Source organism: Drosophila albomicans, chromosome X (assembly GCF_009650485.2).
Source record: "Drosophila albomicans strain 15112-1751.03 chromosome X, ASM965048v2, whole genome shotgun sequence".
NCBI classification, from domain to species: domain Eukaryota; kingdom Metazoa; phylum Arthropoda; class Insecta; order Diptera; family Drosophilidae; genus Drosophila; species Drosophila albomicans.
The window spans coordinates 26,397,295-26,414,502 of NC_047627.2; the positions used below are offsets into that span (position 1 = coordinate 26,397,295).

At 40.1% G+C, this 17,208-nt stretch overlaps 5 protein-coding genes across 12 annotated transcripts; 3 read left to right on the plus strand and 2 right to left on the minus strand.

The window, feature by feature from the left end:
- Positions 1-1,845: 1,845 nt before the first annotated feature.
- On the plus strand, positions 1,846-9,018 carry LOC117578230 (heat shock protein beta-1). Of its 2 annotated transcripts, XM_034263613.2 has the most exons (5): positions 1,846-2,375; positions 6,663-6,692; positions 8,220-8,301; positions 8,423-8,518; positions 8,601-9,018. In XM_034263613.2, the coding sequence occupies exons 1-5, from the start codon at positions 2,197-2,199 to the stop codon at positions 8,793-8,795; spliced, it is 582 nt and encodes a 193-aa protein (XP_034119504.1). In that variant the 5' UTR covers positions 1,846-2,196; the 3' UTR covers positions 8,796-9,018. The 2 variants fall into 2 exon arrangements, with proteins under 2 accessions (XP_034119504.1, XP_034119514.1); XM_034263623.2 differs by lacking the exon at positions 6,663-6,692 and having other exon boundaries at positions 1,851-2,375.
- Positions 9,019-9,865: 847 nt separating this feature from the next.
- Positions 9,866-14,142, plus strand: LOC117578179 (probable mitochondrial glutathione transporter SLC25A40). 6 transcript variants are annotated; one of them, XM_034263527.2, is made up of 6 exons: positions 9,866-10,059; positions 10,140-10,363; positions 10,421-10,629; positions 10,693-11,244; positions 11,308-11,644; positions 12,024-12,187. In XM_034263527.2, exons 2-6 carry the CDS (start codon positions 10,216-10,218, stop codon positions 12,041-12,043), a joined length of 1,266 nt encoding a protein of 421 aa, XP_034119418.1. In that variant the 5' UTR covers positions 9,866-10,059; positions 10,140-10,215; the 3' UTR covers positions 12,044-12,187. The 6 variants fall into 6 exon arrangements, with proteins under 6 accessions (XP_034119418.1, XP_051864284.1, XP_051864291.1 ...); XM_034263493.2 differs by lacking the exons at positions 9,866-10,059; positions 10,140-10,363; positions 10,421-10,629; positions 10,693-11,244 and adding exons at positions 12,466-12,695; positions 12,948-13,439; positions 13,525-14,142 and having other exon boundaries at positions 11,496-11,644; positions 12,024-12,246; XM_034263537.2 differs by lacking the exons at positions 9,866-10,059; positions 10,140-10,363; positions 10,421-10,629; positions 10,693-11,244; positions 11,308-11,644 and adding exons at positions 12,466-12,695; positions 12,948-13,439; positions 13,525-13,606; positions 13,685-14,142 and having other exon boundaries at positions 11,790-12,246.
- A 306-nt stretch (positions 14,143-14,448) lies between these two features.
- On the plus strand, positions 14,449-15,093 carry LOC117577541 (coiled-coil domain-containing protein 86). The gene is made up of 2 exons (XM_034262369.2): positions 14,449-14,728; positions 14,794-15,093. The coding sequence occupies exons 1-2, from the start codon at positions 14,535-14,537 to the stop codon at positions 15,083-15,085; spliced, it is 486 nt and encodes a 161-aa protein (XP_034118260.1). The 5' UTR covers positions 14,449-14,534; the 3' UTR covers positions 15,086-15,093.
- Positions 15,091-16,018, minus strand: LOC117577540 (L-seryl-tRNA(Sec) kinase). Its single transcript, XM_034262368.2, has one exon. It carries the CDS (start codon positions 16,016-16,018, stop codon positions 15,224-15,226), a length of 795 nt encoding a protein of 264 aa, XP_034118259.1. The 3' UTR covers positions 15,091-15,223.
- A 6-nt stretch (positions 16,019-16,024) lies between these two features.
- On the minus strand, positions 16,025-16,935 carry LOC117577542 (mitochondrial import inner membrane translocase subunit Tim10B). 2 transcript variants are annotated; one of them, XM_052008372.1, is made up of 4 exons: positions 16,861-16,935; positions 16,583-16,654; positions 16,416-16,511; positions 16,025-16,350 (listed from the first exon to the last, which is right to left on the minus strand). In XM_052008372.1, the coding sequence occupies exons 2-4, from the start codon at positions 16,601-16,603 to the stop codon at positions 16,132-16,134; spliced, it is 336 nt and encodes a 111-aa protein (XP_051864332.1). In that variant the 5' UTR covers positions 16,604-16,654; positions 16,861-16,935; the 3' UTR covers positions 16,025-16,131. The 2 variants fall into 2 exon arrangements, with proteins under 2 accessions (XP_051864332.1, XP_034118261.1); XM_034262370.2 differs by lacking the exon at positions 16,861-16,935 and having other exon boundaries at positions 16,583-16,730.
- Between the last annotated feature and the right edge of the window lie 273 nt (positions 16,936-17,208).

Consider the following 17,208-nt stretch of genomic DNA (forward strand, 5'->3'; position numbering starts at 1 on the left):
AATGTGGTTAAAACACACTCACATATATACATATAGTATATTATAGTATTAAGTATATACTCATAAGTATATTTTGCTAAGGCAGATGAACATTCTCGACGTCAACGTCGAGCAACGACGCTATGGGAAATTTGTTTTTCTTAATTTCATCGTTAGTCGATTGCATACAAAATATTTGTTTGTGTGTGTGTGTGAATATTTTTGTACATGTGTAAAATACACATGTGTATTGTGGCGTGCGTTGTTGAGATCCGAGATCCGAGATCTTTGTCGCCTTCAAGGTCGACAATTTCGATGAAAATGAGTTTATTGTTTGGACAGCGGCATTAACGGCCTCAGCATCCATGTGGGCGCTGCCAAGACCAAAACACCTTAGCCGCAGTAGCAGCGCAGCAGCAGCGACAGAAGTCGTCGAGCCGATGATTGTTAATTTATTTTTGTAATTCATGACTGAATTTATTAAGCGCATTTTGTGCTATATTGTTGATGTTTTTATATGCCGTCGTGCGCTGGCGATTGCATGCATTTTTTAAATAATATACAATTTAATTTAATTGCACTAGGGCTGATGACTCCTTAATCGAAGATAACCTTAAAAGGACAACACATCGATATCTCGATATTTCGATGATGACGATGAGTTTCCAATGTCATCGATTACTCATCTCACTGCTGTTATATTTGTTTACAAACAAATCCAATTGGAATTGTGTCGCCAACGTTCCCGCCCACATACGCACAGGTATGCACTGTATGTGTGTGTGTATTTAGAACGTAAACCACATTTCTGCGTACTACAGAGTGTCTAAAAATGTGTCGTTATTCTCTGCCCTAAAACGGCAGCGATTATTAAGCTTTGAATAAAAAAAAAAAACCGGTTGTCATTGCCGTTTGCCGTTGTTTATTGCCGTTGTGTTGCTGTTGCCGGTTACAATTCCACCCACAATGTGCCCAATGCGCGATAGAGACAGCAAGATCATCAAGCAATGGCGGCTTAACTTATTTTTAGAGCTTGAACATATTTGATTTGCACTAAATACCTATTTATGTACATACATTGTATTTACATGCATGTACATATACAAATTGCATGCAATGCATATTCATAAGCTGATAAATAATATACGATATTTGCAAATCTGTAATCACAGGCACAAGTGCAGTGATATTACGATAAGTCTTCTCTATGATAATAAAGTACATATCTACATCTAATGCATACTGAATGCACTTTGCACAGACACAAAACGTGAAGTCCTCATAAATAACTGTCAGTCTCGCGGTTGCACAGCTTCGTCAACATTTTACGTGATAAGCGACTATGGAATGCTCTACTTGATCAAACTAAGCAATCATGGTGCAAACGAATAACAAATTTATAAATAAATATTGCTAATAATATATAATCATAATTTATGAATATATTTATATAATTTATATAACACTTTATGGCCTCTGTGCGTATTTATTATTGTCGAAATTTATAGAGTGTATCCAAATGTTTGACGAACCTGTATGACTGCCATGATGTAAGAGCAATTACGGGCAGTCTTCTTAACAATGCTCTTCGTCGCACGCACACTAACAAGCCCATTCACACTCGCCAACCATTGATTTGTTCCTTACCGGCGCAAAAGAGAGAACGAGTGTGAGAGCTTGGGGAGAGTACAACTAAAGAAAGAGAGCGTGCGTCCGCGTTAACCGCATTGAACATGTGTGGGTGCATACTGTGTGCTTGTTGTTGCCTTTTCTCTCTCGCACTGTCGCTCTCCCTGCGGTCAGAGACGCTCTCTTTGGTGGCAACGGCTGCGGCGAGTCGCTATAAAAGCGTCAACACACCGAAAATGCAAAACAGTCGAATAGAAAACTTTGAAGCGCGGTGGGTTTTTTGTGCGACACGAGTCGAACAATATCACACAATACATATACAAATTTGTGATTTTTTTTGGTTTTGTCTGATTAGAAAGTGAATATATATACGTACACACATACAGCTGACCAACAAGCAAGCCTAAATTGGAAGAAGCAAACACAATACAACAATAAAAAGAAAAAGAATTTAGCGGCGTGTGTTTCGTAGCGCGTGAAAACAACCCAAAGCAAGCAGTAGAAGAAGAAGCAGCAGCAGCAGCACCAGCGGCGGCAAGAAGTTTTTAGTTCTATCACACACATACAAATACAAAAGAAATAAAAAAAATGGCCGAGGCTAATAAGAGAAATATTCCCATCAAATTGGGAGACTTCAGCGTTATCGATACGGAATTCAGCAGCATACGCGAACGCTTCGATTCCGAGATGCGTAAAATGGAGGAAGAGATGGCCAAGTTCCGTCACGAACTGATGAATCGCGAGGCCAACTTCTTCGAGTCCACCAGGTATGTAAATAAAATGCCCAAAAACTTAGCCTTAACCCCTCGTACGTCAGAATCGTTCTTCTAATTGGAATGTGCTACGATATCGTAATGTATGTGTATGTGTGTATGCATGTGTCAGAGCTTGTAACTGATAAGCGCAACTGCGGTTCGATTATTATCGATATGCAGCGTTTCGATTGCAGAGTTACGTGAAAATAGTTTGATATGATCAATGTGCAGAGAGACAGCCGCATTTCTTAGTCGTATGTGCTGCATCTAAAAATAGACATGGTGTGTGTGTGTGTGTGTGTGTGCGTGGCTAACAGCGCGGCACGGCAACACATCTTTTTTACCAAGCACAAGCAAGCGCACAGGCAAAGAACCAACTTCTTGGCCCCGTCTGGCTGGATTATGTGTTCTGCGGCTAAGGCCAAAATACAGCAACGCTAAATGCCCCAGATACAACACACATCGCAACACATTTCAAATTATGGGAGGGATGAGTCACCATCTCACCATAGTACCGTCCTAGCATTCCCCTCCCTTCTCCCCTTATAAATTGCCCATGTGTCTCGCGCAACAACACATGATGATGATGATTATGATGATGTTGTTCTTGCAGCACTTCGAATCAGAGACAGTAAGAATCATAAGTGTTCTTATGAATTTGCCATGTTAATATTTCATCATTTTGTTTCGACTATTATAAATTTCATTTAAAGTAATTTTATAAATTTTAGACCAAAATTCAAGAGCTTGCTCTTTGCAATACAAAATAATATCTATATATTTTTTTGAAGTATATATATATGTAATATGTTGAAGAAATTGTTTTTATTAGTATCGTTAATAAAAATCATTTACAGCATGGGTGATATTAATAGTTATGATATTTAAATTTTCTACTTGTTTTATAAAGACCAAAGAAACAAAAATAATCATAATTTTTGGTTCGTGCCATGAACCATTAGCGCATATTTCAAAACTGCCAAAAATATTTTCGAGTATTGTAAATATCATTTTTTTGACTATATACTTGGCAGATGTTTACATGCATTTATTTGTATGCAGTCGTTGTTGTTGTTTCTTCAGCTGTAACCTAGTTGCATTTGGGAGATTGTGTGTGTGTGTGTGTTTGAGTGGTGTCTTTACAATCATTATGATGTGGCGTAACGGAATCTTTTTTTTCTTGCATACTTGCCAGCTACACACACATTCACATACAAATGTACATACATCTGCACATGCAGACGCAAATATATAATTCAAATATTTACTAAATAAACAGACAATGTGAAGGCGGCCATTAGAGATTGAAACAAAACGCAAACGCAAAATACTAAAAGACCACAATAATTGTGTACACACTTACCCAAACACACACGCACACACACATACATGCATCCATGCATAAGTATGTTAGTGCAAAGCTAAAGTGACGTCGAGGCTGCGCTGTCACTGCTGCTGCTTCTGCTTCTGCTGTCGTCGCGGTTGCGCCTCGCTGGCCTGGCTTTTGAATTGTCGCCGTCGTCGTCGTCGCCGCGTGGGCGCCACTTGAGGCGAATTCGAAAACCACTTTGGTTTTTAACGTTTTACCTCGACGCATAGCCAATGACATAATCGAGACGATTTGTTTGTTATACTTTTCATTTTACATTTTTGCATTTGCATTCGATACAAAACATTCGTATAAGCACAGTTAGTTAACCGTTCGATTGCGTGACGAGCAAAACTTTGGTCAAACTGAAATTAACAAAACTTGCAACTCCTCTCTCCCCCCTCCAAACCGATTGTGACACACTGTCTGCAGGTGGAGGTGGAGATGGAAGGAATTCCCCAGAACACCTTTGACACCACTCGCCGATAGTTAATGGCGACCGATAAATCTGTGGGGTGGTGTTTTTTTTGTTTGTTTGTGTGTGTGTGATGAGGAGGCGGGTCGATGACTCAGCGTACCAATTAGGAATCGAATATCGCATGTGCCATTGGGCCAGCCCTTTTCGAAAAAGGGCCAAAGCTCTAGCTCAAGCTCTCAGCTGGACAGCTAAAATGGAAATGAAATGAAGCAGAATAGAATGAATTGAAAACGAAAACAAAAACAAAAAACAAATGAATTGTGTTGAACGCCAGTTTAAAAATAAACGATCACGTCATCGTCATCTGGTTATACATATTGTTCAATGTGCATGTACACACAATGGACAACTAATTGATTTTTCTAGTAGTATATGTATGTACATATGTATATTTGTATAGTCAATACCCAAATAGAATGCTACTAATTTATATATACATATGTACATACATAGTACTAAATCGTTCATCCTGCTCTTTGCACATTCTCCTAGTTATTTATAACAGAAATAACTAAAGAGTATTGATTTAAGTTCAAAATTCGAATACTCTGCAACCTTCAGCTCTGTCGATTTGGATGCATATTGAATATGTAGTGTACATGCAATCAGTGTTGACAACTCTGCTATCTTACAGCCAAATCTGACTTTTTTTTTAATGATCGGTAACGGGAGAAATGTCGGTTTTTGTTGAAGATATATGCAACAAATACAATATTATTTAAAATGTTGACAGCACTTTCGTTACAAATATTGTGTCGAATTTTAAAATGACAAAACAAGTAAGTTTGGCTAGCTTATTGCTTAGCTTTATTTTCTTCGCTGGCAACACTGAGTGCAATTGCCTCATAGACACGGTTAGGGATCAGCAGACCGTGCTCTAGCATTTAGCGATTTGTTTATGCAAATAACAATGTCTCTCTCTCTCTCTTTCTTTTTTACAAACAACGTACGTCTATTACAATTCTATATATGCACTTGGGGAGCACTTGACGCTCTATCCGTTTATGGTGGCTAGATTAACACAAGTGAATTGTGGTTTAATCATCATCTGGCTAAATCACATGCACACCAGTATTCTACATTTGATATGATAAACCACAGCACTTATCGATTCAATAGATTATTATTATTATTATGCCTAATTCATGTTCATTGCCAATATGCGTAGGTGTGGCCATATATGTACATATAGTAGCTCAATATAAATATTTGCCTACAATATTGTGCATGGTGTGTACTACACATTGTTATATGCCCGTTAATTTTGTAGACTTCGTACAACAATTTGTTTAGACTGGGTGATGATCGCAAACTGATGCTGGATGATAAATAAGAATCCGTTCCCTAGATGATATCATGCAAATTTTTAGCGTATCGTTTCGTAAGCTCATCTGCTCATCGATGACACTTTTGTGATCGTTGCAATTATTGGCTATCGATTAGCCTTTTTTTTTTTCGTTGATTGTTTCGTGCAGTCGTCGTCGCAACTAAACAACGCAACGTTGCGTCGACATTTGATACATGTGTGTTGTTTTGTTGTTGCCATTGCTTTTAGTTATATTCTTTTGTTCATTTTGTGTGGAGCTTATTCAATAACAAAACACACGAAAAATATGCATGACATCATCGTCGTCATCAGCAGCAGCAGCAGCAGAAAGAAGCACCGGTGAAAGAGAGATACGTATTTATGTATTTGAGCGTGTGCCGTGCTTGTCGGTCATTGCATGTATTTGTATTTGTATTTGTGCGTATGCGTGTGCGTCTTGTATAAGTGAAAAGAGAGAGAGACGTGCGTGTGTGAGTGTTTGAGTGGTTGGCTAGCCAACAGAAGCAAGTTTAGCGCCAACGTCGAGAGCCGCGACGTCTGTTCCGGCAGGTGATTTGACTTCCTCTCTCTTCCGCCTTGCTCTCTCTCTCTCTTGCTCTCTGTTTCTATGCAAAGTAATCAGAATTAACGTTTTCTATGATTAGTCACACACACATACAGATGCGCGATGTGTGAGTGTGGGAGGGAGCTGCATTTAAAGACAGCAAGGTCGCCTGCAAGTTTAGTGAATTCAGACACGTTTATAGGCACGCTTATCAGCAGACACCCACACTCATACAGTTGTTTTTGTGTGCATGTGTGTTTGTGCGTGTGCGTGCAGTTCATTCAATTTGGTTTCTTTTAGATGTTGTTGCTACTGTATATAAGTATGTATGTGTTTGCTTGTTTTTGTGTGTTTGTGTGTGTGCTCTACCTTTGTACTACGAAATAAGTATCATAATTAACTGAAAAGCTTTATATTATATTCTCTCTCTCTCTTTTCCTCTATTTCTCTTTCCTTTACATGCCGCTTTGGAACTTATATTAAAATCAAAACAACTGCAATTAAACCAATACATACAATAAATCAAATCAAATTCAAATATCTCTTCAAATATACAATAATAATCCTTTCCTCTCGAAAAGCTCTACTAAAAAAACAACAACTACAACCAGGTATTCTATATGACACAACAACAACGAAAACCAAGCCGTGCTTCATAATAACTGATTTGTTTATTTCACAAATATTGTGTATTATTGATTTTCACTCTTATTTTGTTGTTTTCTTTTCTTTTCTTTTTTCGTTGTGTACATAATTAACACAAGCATACGTAATAGCTATTTATCCATTGCCATATTTTTTTTAATTTATTTTGTATATACTAAACAAAAACACAATTTCAAATCACTTTCAACGGCTGTTAATAACAATAAAAACTGTATGCACATGTGTACACACTTAAGTATATACCACTTTGTAGTATATTATGTATGTATATTGCACGTCAAACACATGTGTACACACTGGCTGCTGTTTTGAATGACAAGGCAGACAGACAGAGACAGACGTTTAGCTGCCATTTCAAAAGTTTCAACAAAATTCATATTTAAAACTTAACAAAAAAAAAAACAAAATAGAGTCGAATTATATATAGGAATTATTTGTTTCGTTGGTATTTTGTATGCGTTGAGGTAATATAAATATACAAAAGTTTCGTCTTCTACATAGAACATTTACCAGGTGTGGAAGCTATTTGTATACCCGATAATCGTAGGATACTCACATAGAGTTATTGTGTTAGCTTTTTCATAAAATAAAAAAAAATAAAAACAATTCCAGCGATTTGATAATAAAATTTGTTAGCTAAGCAAATATTAATTGTTTGCATTGTACCTTGTTGGGTACCGGGTATTAAACAGTCGTCTGTAGCTTGTTTACTTTCGCAATGTTTGCGCAAAAGTTCATTAAACTCGAGTATTTACCAGACCAGACCAGACAGACTACTTCCAAGCTTTGCAGTATACTACTGTATGATCTATCAAAAATTCCTTTATGAATGTGTCTCAAATTTCATCACGAGATTCAAGAAAACACAGATGAACACATTCAAGAAACAATATATAGAGAGATATTGAAATGCTCTGCATCTGTCCACGAGCCCAAAACATTTTCCTTCTTTTTTTTTGGCAGCTCTGCCAAATGCTTGTATGTCCCCATTGTGTCTGAAAAAACAAAAACAAATAAATTTGAGTTACAGCAGAGATACAAACATATAGATATGGATGTATATATGTAGATGTATATCTTTAGGTATGTTGAGCTCCCCTTCTGTATTTTGGAGACTGGAGACCAACAACAGCTGCGAGCAATGCTATAAATAAACGACGCTCCAGAGAGCGGAAATCCGAGTCTATTTATAGTTATAGGATTCAGATCTGTGCTGCAGTTCGAAACTCGACAGAGACACGGCTTCAGTTCAGATCAGTTGCATTTGAATCGAGTTTGAGATAGCGCACACACACTACTATACAATGGAAGCCTTCACACGCACTTTTAACAAGACTTTTCGCACCACAACAACAACGACAACCACCTCTAGAAGGTTTACACAACTGTTTTAAGACATTATTATACATATTTATTTTAGTTTTTTCTGTTCGTTTTTTTTTTGTAACCGGAATTTGAATTCTTATTTGCAGCTCAACGACAAACTCGGCGCTGCCTTCTCGAGTACCCAAGCAACAGAATTACGTGTCGGACATTAGCTCGCCCTTGATACAGGTAAAGAATAACTGAAATGCTGATCAAGATTACCCAAACAATTATTCTTCAAGTGGCTTCAAATCCTGCTTGTAGTTCTCTCACATCTTATTCACATTTTTCCATTCTTTTTCTTTTGCAGGACGAAGGTGACAACAAAGTGCTGAAGCTGCGCTTCGATGTCAGCCAATACGCTCCCGAGGAGATTGTTGTGAAGACCGTCGACCAGAAGCTGCTGGTAAGTTACCAACAAAAAAAAAAAAAAAACAAATTTAAAATTTGAAGCTAAACTAAATGTAAATGCTTTCTCTTTGTTTTAGGTGCACGCCAAGCATGAGGAGAAGTCGGACACAAAGAGCGTGTACAGGGAATACAATCGCGAATTTCTGCTGCCCAAGGGCGTCAATCCGGAGTCCATACGCTCATCCCTCAGCAAGGATGGTGTGCTCACCGTTGATGCGCCTTTGCCCGCTCTCACTGCCGGCGAAACTCTGATTCCCATTGCGCACAAGTAAAAACAAATAAAAAAAAGAAGCACCACTTCAAATCAAGAGGGCAGCACCAACCACCAACCATCTACCTAATCCAGAAATATCCAGAGGCCAGAGACATCCAGACATCCTGCTAAATTCTAGCTAGCACACACCAACTACTAAAAACAACCAACAACCAGCGAACAGAAGAATAGAGAAAACAAACATTGGCCACTTATCAAAACAACAAAAAAAAAACATAAAACAACAATCAATTAAATCAACTTTTTGGTTTCTTTTTGCAATTAAAAAGCTTAAATATAATACTGACTTACTACTCATACTTAACTGTAATAACTTAAGTGTAATGCAAATTATTATTAAATTTGATTAATTTAATTCATATTTATAATTCTCGCTATTAAATGTTATTATTTTTTGTCTTTGTCGTAGTCGCATTCCCCTTTTTTCTTTTTCTCTACTATTTGTATATATCAATCATATGAAAGGAAAATATTTGATCAATTGGATTGCGCTGTCATCCCATCCATTATTTCCCAAAACTTGGATTATCAAAGACAGCGAGAGCGAGAATTTTGGGATGTCCTAATTACTTGAGTCTGAGATTGGTCAGTTCCTGGTTATTAATTATCAAGTGACGACACATCCTTGAAAATTATGAAGATGACTTCTTTTGATAAGTCTGAATGAGTTTAACCAGTGAGCGAGGAATCATTGTGATAAGATGTCGCATCAGGCAGAATTTTGATGTTCTGGTGTTATTAAAAAGAATAATAAAGTAACATAGTCAGAGCTGTGTCTTAACAGAAATAAGTCCTTCCAAAGTTTTCTATTTGAAATCTTAGTTTTTTCCACTTTTAATTTTGTACCATAAATTTTTCTTAGTTTTCACCTTGCAATCTTATCTTACTCCTAACCTAGATGTTATCATAAATTAGTTTTCATATTTTCAAAGTTTTCTTTTTGTGGAGCTCTTAGAAAACTGATGAAAAAAAGGAAATTCATTTAGCAGCTCAACATTTTGACAGAAGTAAAGCCTACTAGACAAAAGTCAAAGCTTATTCTATATATTTTTAGACATTGACATCGACTTTTGATATATAGACTATACGAGCAACTATTGAAATCGAAGTAGACAATCAGTTTTTAGTTACAAATCAAAATATGGCGGATAATGAGCGTTTTTACTAAACACTTTTGGGAGCTGACGCAATTGGGAACACGCATTCTTGGACAAGAGCATGAAAGAGAGAGAGACAGCGAGAGAGAGAGAGAAAGAAAGCAGGTGGGTTGCTGACTCTTTTACTCGCCACAAACTAAATTAAATTATCATTATTCGGAATGTTTTACAATTAGTTTCAATAGACGTTCCTTTTTTTATAGACAATATATAGTATATTTTGAAGAGACCTTGTTGTTGTGAATTGTAAGAAGAGGAATTATGCAAAGGGAGCCGACGGATGCACCGAAAGATGCGGATGCAATTCGTCAATCCACCTCGATACTTATCGAGGATCCGCGATATCGAATCAAGCCCATGCAACAGGTGATCTCTGCATTAATTGGTGGCCTCATCACCACATTTGTTGGTGAGTTTTTCTTCATTCACATTGGTAGTCGCTTCTCCACTTGGCCAATGATTGCAGTAACGCCACTGGAGGTGGTCAAGACGCGAGTGCAGACGCAGCAGACGCAACAGCAGAACACATCACGCAAACCGTTGGTGGTCTCCAAGCTATGCTATGTCTTCCATAACGGCCTGATGACACACGTTTGCAAATCGAAAACGGGCAAATGTGTGCCCAAGCTTGTGCAGGGTGAAGCCGCCAATTTGCGTCCACTACGCGGTGCCATGGTGAGTCGTCAACGTGAAAGCAGGCAACGTTTGTGCAACTCCACCTCACGCTGTGCTCTCTAGGATGCCTTTGTGAAGATCCTCTGCTCGAATGGCGTCACTGGCCTTTGGTCGGGCCTCAGTCCCACGCTTGTCTCGGCGCTGCCATCGACTATCATCTATTTTCTGACCTACGAGTATTTGAAGCAATCATTTACGCATCTCTACAGGCTCTGGCAACCGCCGCCGCCGCCGCCACATGCTGAAGAGTCACCTACCTTACGGAAAACGAATAATGTGCTGCCAATCACCACGCCGCCTACGCCATCCATAGTGCCCATGGCATCGGGGATTTGTGCACGCACCGTTGTTGTCACAGCCATCACGCCGCTGGAGATGGTTCGCATTAAGATGCAGTCCGGGTATATTACGTATACGGAATTGTGGATCGTCATACGTTCGCTGATCAAGTCGCATGGCATTTTGGGTCTGTGGCGCGGTTGGCCGCCCACTGTGATGCGAGATGCACCGTTCTCGGGCACCTATTGGGCGGCCTACGAATCGATGAAGCGAGTGTGCAATGTCACCGAGCCCAGTTTCCTCTTTAGCTTTGTCACGGGCGCCGCAGCGGGCGCTGTAAGTGTTTGTCCATTCAACAACAATTTTGCAGCGTTTTTCCTCACTTCTTTCGTTCTTCAGCTGGCCACATTGGTGACAATGCCATTTGATTTGGTTACAACGCACACACAGATCGAACTGGGACAGGATGTGCTGTACTCAGACGCAGCTGGTCATGGCAAAGGCGGTGGCACTACTTCTGCTTCTGCTTCCGCCTCCGCCGCTTCGCCCACGGTGGCCAAACAATCAGTGATCTCGCGCATTAGTCGCATTTATCGACAGCAGGGCGTGCGTGGTCTGTATGTGGGTGTGTTGCCGCGCATGTTGCGTGTGGTGCCCGCTTGTGCCATTATGATATCCGCCTTTGAGTATAGCAAATCCTTTTTTTTCCATCACAATCTGGACCTGCAAGAGGCCTGTGAGTATAAACAATGTTTACTTATCGAAAGCTTATCTACGTTTGCATATCGACAACAGCTGCTCGTCTATCGAAACGGTTTCGAAGCGCGCAGTGTTTCGTCTATCGATAGTGCCGCATAAGCTTGAGCTGTTGGTAACAGCTGATCAGTCTATCGATAGTCGAAGCACACATGGACACAGGCACACTCACACGTAACGCGAATATATGGAAAAGTACTTTATTTATCTGGGACTTCGAACGTCCTCGTTTTCGCGATCTATCATTTTGATTTTAATGACAATCTCAACGCGACAACGTGCACAACCCCACACACATTGAATACATTGAATCCATACACCCACATACACAAAACACGCACACAACACATCTACTTTAGCCTATCGACGAGCCCACTGACATCAACCAATTGCGCCAAAGCATCATCATGTCCGAGACGTCGAGGGCACGCACACGAACAGCAATGGCAGCAGCGGCGGCCAGAAGCTGTGGACTGGCTCCCACTCCTGGCCAACATACGATGACAGATCCCAGATTTCGCATACGACCCATGCAGCAAGTGGTCTCCGCTTGCACTGGTGCCATGATAACCGCCTGCTTCAGTAAGTAAATGTGTTATTACTTCACACACACACCTGCACACCTGCAATACACATGCAAATGGCGTGACACCGGCATAACACCTACACCAATACATGTGTACAAGTGTTTCCATACACCGCTATATGTGTGTGGAAATGTGTACACACCTACACCAGTGTGTACATACATACATACATATGTTGAAATGATAATTTCATCATCTTGTGCTTGATTTACAGTGACGCCATTGGATGTGATCAAAACACGTTTGCAGGCCCAACAGTCGGCGATGTTATCGAACAAATGTTTCCTCTACTGCAACGGCCTTATGGATCACATATGCCCCTGTGGCCCAAATACACCAACGCCAACAGCAGCATCAGCAGCCGCCGCCGCCTCCTCCTCCCAGAATGCATTTAGCAAGCTTTCCGCTCCCGCCTCCTCTACATCGCACTTTACTGGCACCATTGTAAGCGTAGATATGAATACATAGTTGATATCTTATATAGTAGAAGGCCATGTAACATGTAACAGGCGAAAGCAGGCAACGACAATTTTACAATCGATCAAAGAGATCGTCTGTCGAAGATCAAAGAGATCAGTAAATAGTTAAATCTCCAAGAGATTAGTTAGAGGAGTCAAATGGAGAACTTGTGCAGTTTATTTCTATGCATAGTCATAATCACGATGCAATCTCTAATCTCTTGAACTAACTTTGCAGGACGCTTTCGTCAAAATCAGTCGCTCTGAGGGCGTCGCAGCGCTGTGGTCCGGTCTCAGTCCAACACTCATCTCGGCCCTGCCCTCAACGATCATCTACTTCGTGGCCTACGAACAGTTCAAGGCTCGCTTCACAGATCTACACTACAAGTACCTGGCGCCGATGCAAAGTCGCGACATTCCGATGCTTGTGCCATTGCTGGCTGGAGTTTCCGCTCGCATACTCGCTGTCACGTTCGTCAGTCCCATTGAGATGATACGCACCAAGATGCAGTCACAAAAGATGACGCATGCGGAGATGTTTGGCTCAGTGCGTCAGGTTGTGCAGTCGCAGGGCGTATTGGGCTTGTGGCGCGGCTTGCCTCCAACCATTTTGAGGGATGTGCCATTCTCGGGCATTTACTGGACGTGTTACGAGTACCTGAAAAGTAGATTTAATGTTGTGGAGCCAACGTTTGGCTTCAGTTTCGTAGCGGGCGCAATTTCTGGCTCGGTAAGTATCGCATTCGCAAAATTCAAATTGTTCGTCGTGCAGTTCTCTCATGTGTTCTAACTGGTTTCCCTTGACATTGTTGTAGGTTGCTGCAACAGTTACCACGCCATTTGACGTGATCAAAACGCACGAACAGATCGAGTTTGGTGAGAAAGTCATATTTACAGGTAGGCATGTTGCAATGCAGCTAACGAGTAGCCACTCCACTACTGATCCAACTACCACTTCGGTTTGCCTCACGCCAGATAATCCCGCCAAGAGTGTGCCCACGAAATCCGTTGCAGAGCGTTTGTCAAACATATATCGCTTGAATGGGATGCGAGGCGTTTTCTCTGGACTTGGACCGCGTCTATTTAAGGTGGCACCGGCATGTGCCATTATGATTTCAACGTTCGAATACAGCAAATCGTTCTTTTACCATTACAATGTCGATCAGCATCAGCAATCGATGCTTTTGCTGGCAAACAGTAACAACTGCAACAACAACAACTGTACAAGTGCTAAGACGGACTTAGAGTAAGGAGTTAAAAGTACTGTGGGTAGAGATAAATATATAGATAGATAGATGAGCGTGTAAATATGTATAAAATCATACCAAAGTTAAGCACTAAATCACTGAGTTACAATAATTTTCGTAGTTTCTTGAAAGCTTTTCAATGCCTTTGTAAAATTGATTGAGTGAAATAAAATTCCTTTTTTTTTTTTTAAATACGAGAGTTTCGATATTCAAACGGTGCCGCGCTGGCGATAAAATTGTGGGCATTCACATCGAACGCTGCGATGGCATAGCAACTATCGATATTGAGTAAATAAAATAAATCAGACTCATTTTGTGGATTTTGTAAATTTAATTAAAAATCTATTTTAATTTTTGTAACTACAAGTGTTTCGTTTAAAGTTAAAACTTTTAACTAATAAACGATATAACGTATACGCTATCGATAACAATTTCACAAGCAACACGCATGACCCCAACGATAAGTATTTACTACAAGTATTTATCTAACTATCGATAACTCTGCAAACACGTGCCCAGCGCATTGTGTTTTGTTTTGGATTGCAAAAAGGACGCAGGTCAAGAAATAAAGCAACACAATGGTAAACGATAATAACACAGCACCAGCTCCAACAGCGACTGCATCACCAGCTCCAGCTCCAGCACAAGATGCAAGCAACACAAAGACTGCAGCCAAGCCGAAAACCAAAGCAAAGAAGGTGCTCAAACCAGAAGCAAGCATTCCGCGCGGTCAACCGAAATCCAACCGACCCTGGAAGACGCCCAAGCAAAAGTAAGTTGCAAGTAAACATTTCACATGAATGTGGCACTCCTAACACAACTCGCACCGTTTGGCAGATTCAGCAAGATCAAGAAGACTGTGAATCGCTTGACGTTCGAGAAAAAAGAGGCACTGCGCAACGAGTTGCGCTACATTAAGGAAAAGTCCAAGGAGATCAAGGATCAGCGCAAAGAAGCCGCTGTCCAGCATCATCAGCGTCGTGTGGAGAATGCAGAGCGTCGCTTAGCCAACGAGCGTCGTGCCGAAGTGGTCCAAGTCATCAAGAATCCGGCGAAACTGAAGCGCATGAAGAAGAAGCAGATGCGTATGATTGAGAAGCGCGATCTGAGTCAAGTGAAAGTGGTGTAACAATGTTTACTTTAGGATACATTTAATCTTCTTTTTTTTATTTCCCCCCTCTGCTAAATAAATCTAGTTTTGTAATGCAAGCCGAAACAATTTGATAAATGCTTAAGTTTTTAAGTAATATGATTTCTTATCTACACATTAGTTTAACAAATTAACATAATAATCCAACGGCTGCGGCTGCTGCTGCAACTTTTCATCAGCCTTAAACTGTGCCAAGAGCTGTCGACGCTGTGCATTTAACTCACAGCTTCGGGCAGCCTTTTCAGCTGTGTGCTGCCGCATCAAGGATTGTATTCTCAACCTTAGACGCAGATCCAATTGATGTGACTGCGTTTGCAATTGGATAGCTGGAGTCGGAGGCAGTGCATCATCGACTTGGCAATTCAGCAAAGTGTCCACAAAAGTACAAATTACAACATTATTCAATTCTTGGATTGTGAGTTGATGACGCTGCCAATTTTGATTGTTGGGCACTTCAAGACGTTTGTGCATTTGTTCTATAATCGCAGCAGGCACTTGATGTTGTTGCTCACGTGCCGCATTGCGTTGCAAACAGGTGGACAACGGTGTGGCAAGATAAAGCTGCGCATGGAGGCAGCCACGAGAGCGACACAGCTGATACAGTTTGTAGCGCATACTGTGATAATAATGATTATCGTCACAAACTATTAAATAGTTACTGCTTTCGTTGGTTGTCATTGGCAGGACGAGTTGAGGTGACAATTTCATCCGAAGTGCATCGATTAGTTGGCTCAACAAGTTGAGTATGTTATAGCGTTGTGCCTTGTAGTCCGCATTATTGTCCAAATAGTTGTCGTAGCACAAGTGCAAAACGTTCCAGTTGTTCAGCTTCTGCTTCAGCAGCCAATTGCTTAAATGCGTTTTGCCGGCTGCCGGCAGCCCAATTAACGCAAGCAGACAAATGTGTGCCATTGATGATGATTGTGTGTGTTAAGTGTATTATTATTATTTGTTTTCTTTTTTTTTTTTGGTATTTAACTATCTAGTATTGCAAAGAGCAAATTGAAATCGGGTTCGTGCAGATGCTACAAACTCAATTTACCCGGCGTTGTTAGCACAGCGGGCGCAACACTTGTGACCACCTCCTTCTGTTGCTGTTGCTGCTGTTCCGCTATCAATTTGGCCGCTTGTTCCGCCTCTTCCATGCGCTTCGCATTGATTTTGGTCTGCACATCAACATAGGATTTCATCATACTTTGATTGAAACGCGCAAACTTTGTGACACATCGATCCACGCAGGTTTTCTAAATAAGACAAAACTTTTTGTAATTACATTTATAATACTTGTTCTACACTCTCTAGATCTCACCTCCTGGTCGAAGAGTTCGCGCTGACTGAGATTGTCGACGCAGCGATTGAAGCACAGCTCAGTCACTTTGTTGTATAATGTGAGGAAATCTTTTAGCTGCAAGCAATTGAGGGATATTTTTGAATTAAAACGTTTGCTAAACAGTTTAACCAATTGCATTCACATACATTACGCAAATTCGAATCCATTTGTGGTCTTTGTATTTGTGAATTTGAAACCGGCTGCCTGTGAAACGTTAGGTAAATTGAAATTTATATTTATGAATATTTGCTTTTCGATATTCGACATTCAGCAGGCAAAGCAACACAGCTGACTGCCAATCGACAGTTGTGATGAGTTATCGATAATGTTAACGTTTTGACATCGCCACAATAAATGAATTGGAAATATTTAGTTTTAATATTAATTAATGTAATATAATATTTTAATGTCTGTGAAACGTTAGGTAAATTGAAATTTATATTTATGAATATATGCTTTTCGATATTCGACATTCAGCAGGCAAAGCAACACAGCTGACTGCCAATCGACAGTTGTGATGAGTTATCGATAATGTTAACGTTCTGACATCGCCAAAATAAATGAATTAGAAGTATTTTGTTTTAATATTACTTAATGTAATATAATATTTTAATATGTAAAGTCTGCGAACTTGTATTTTCAATTTCTATCGCTTATTGTTGTATCGATATATATTTTCTTCTATATCGATATTGCCCGCTGAGGCTTATATCGATTATCGTGTTTAAATACGAAAATAATTCTTAAAAACATCTTTCATGCTTGCTGCTCT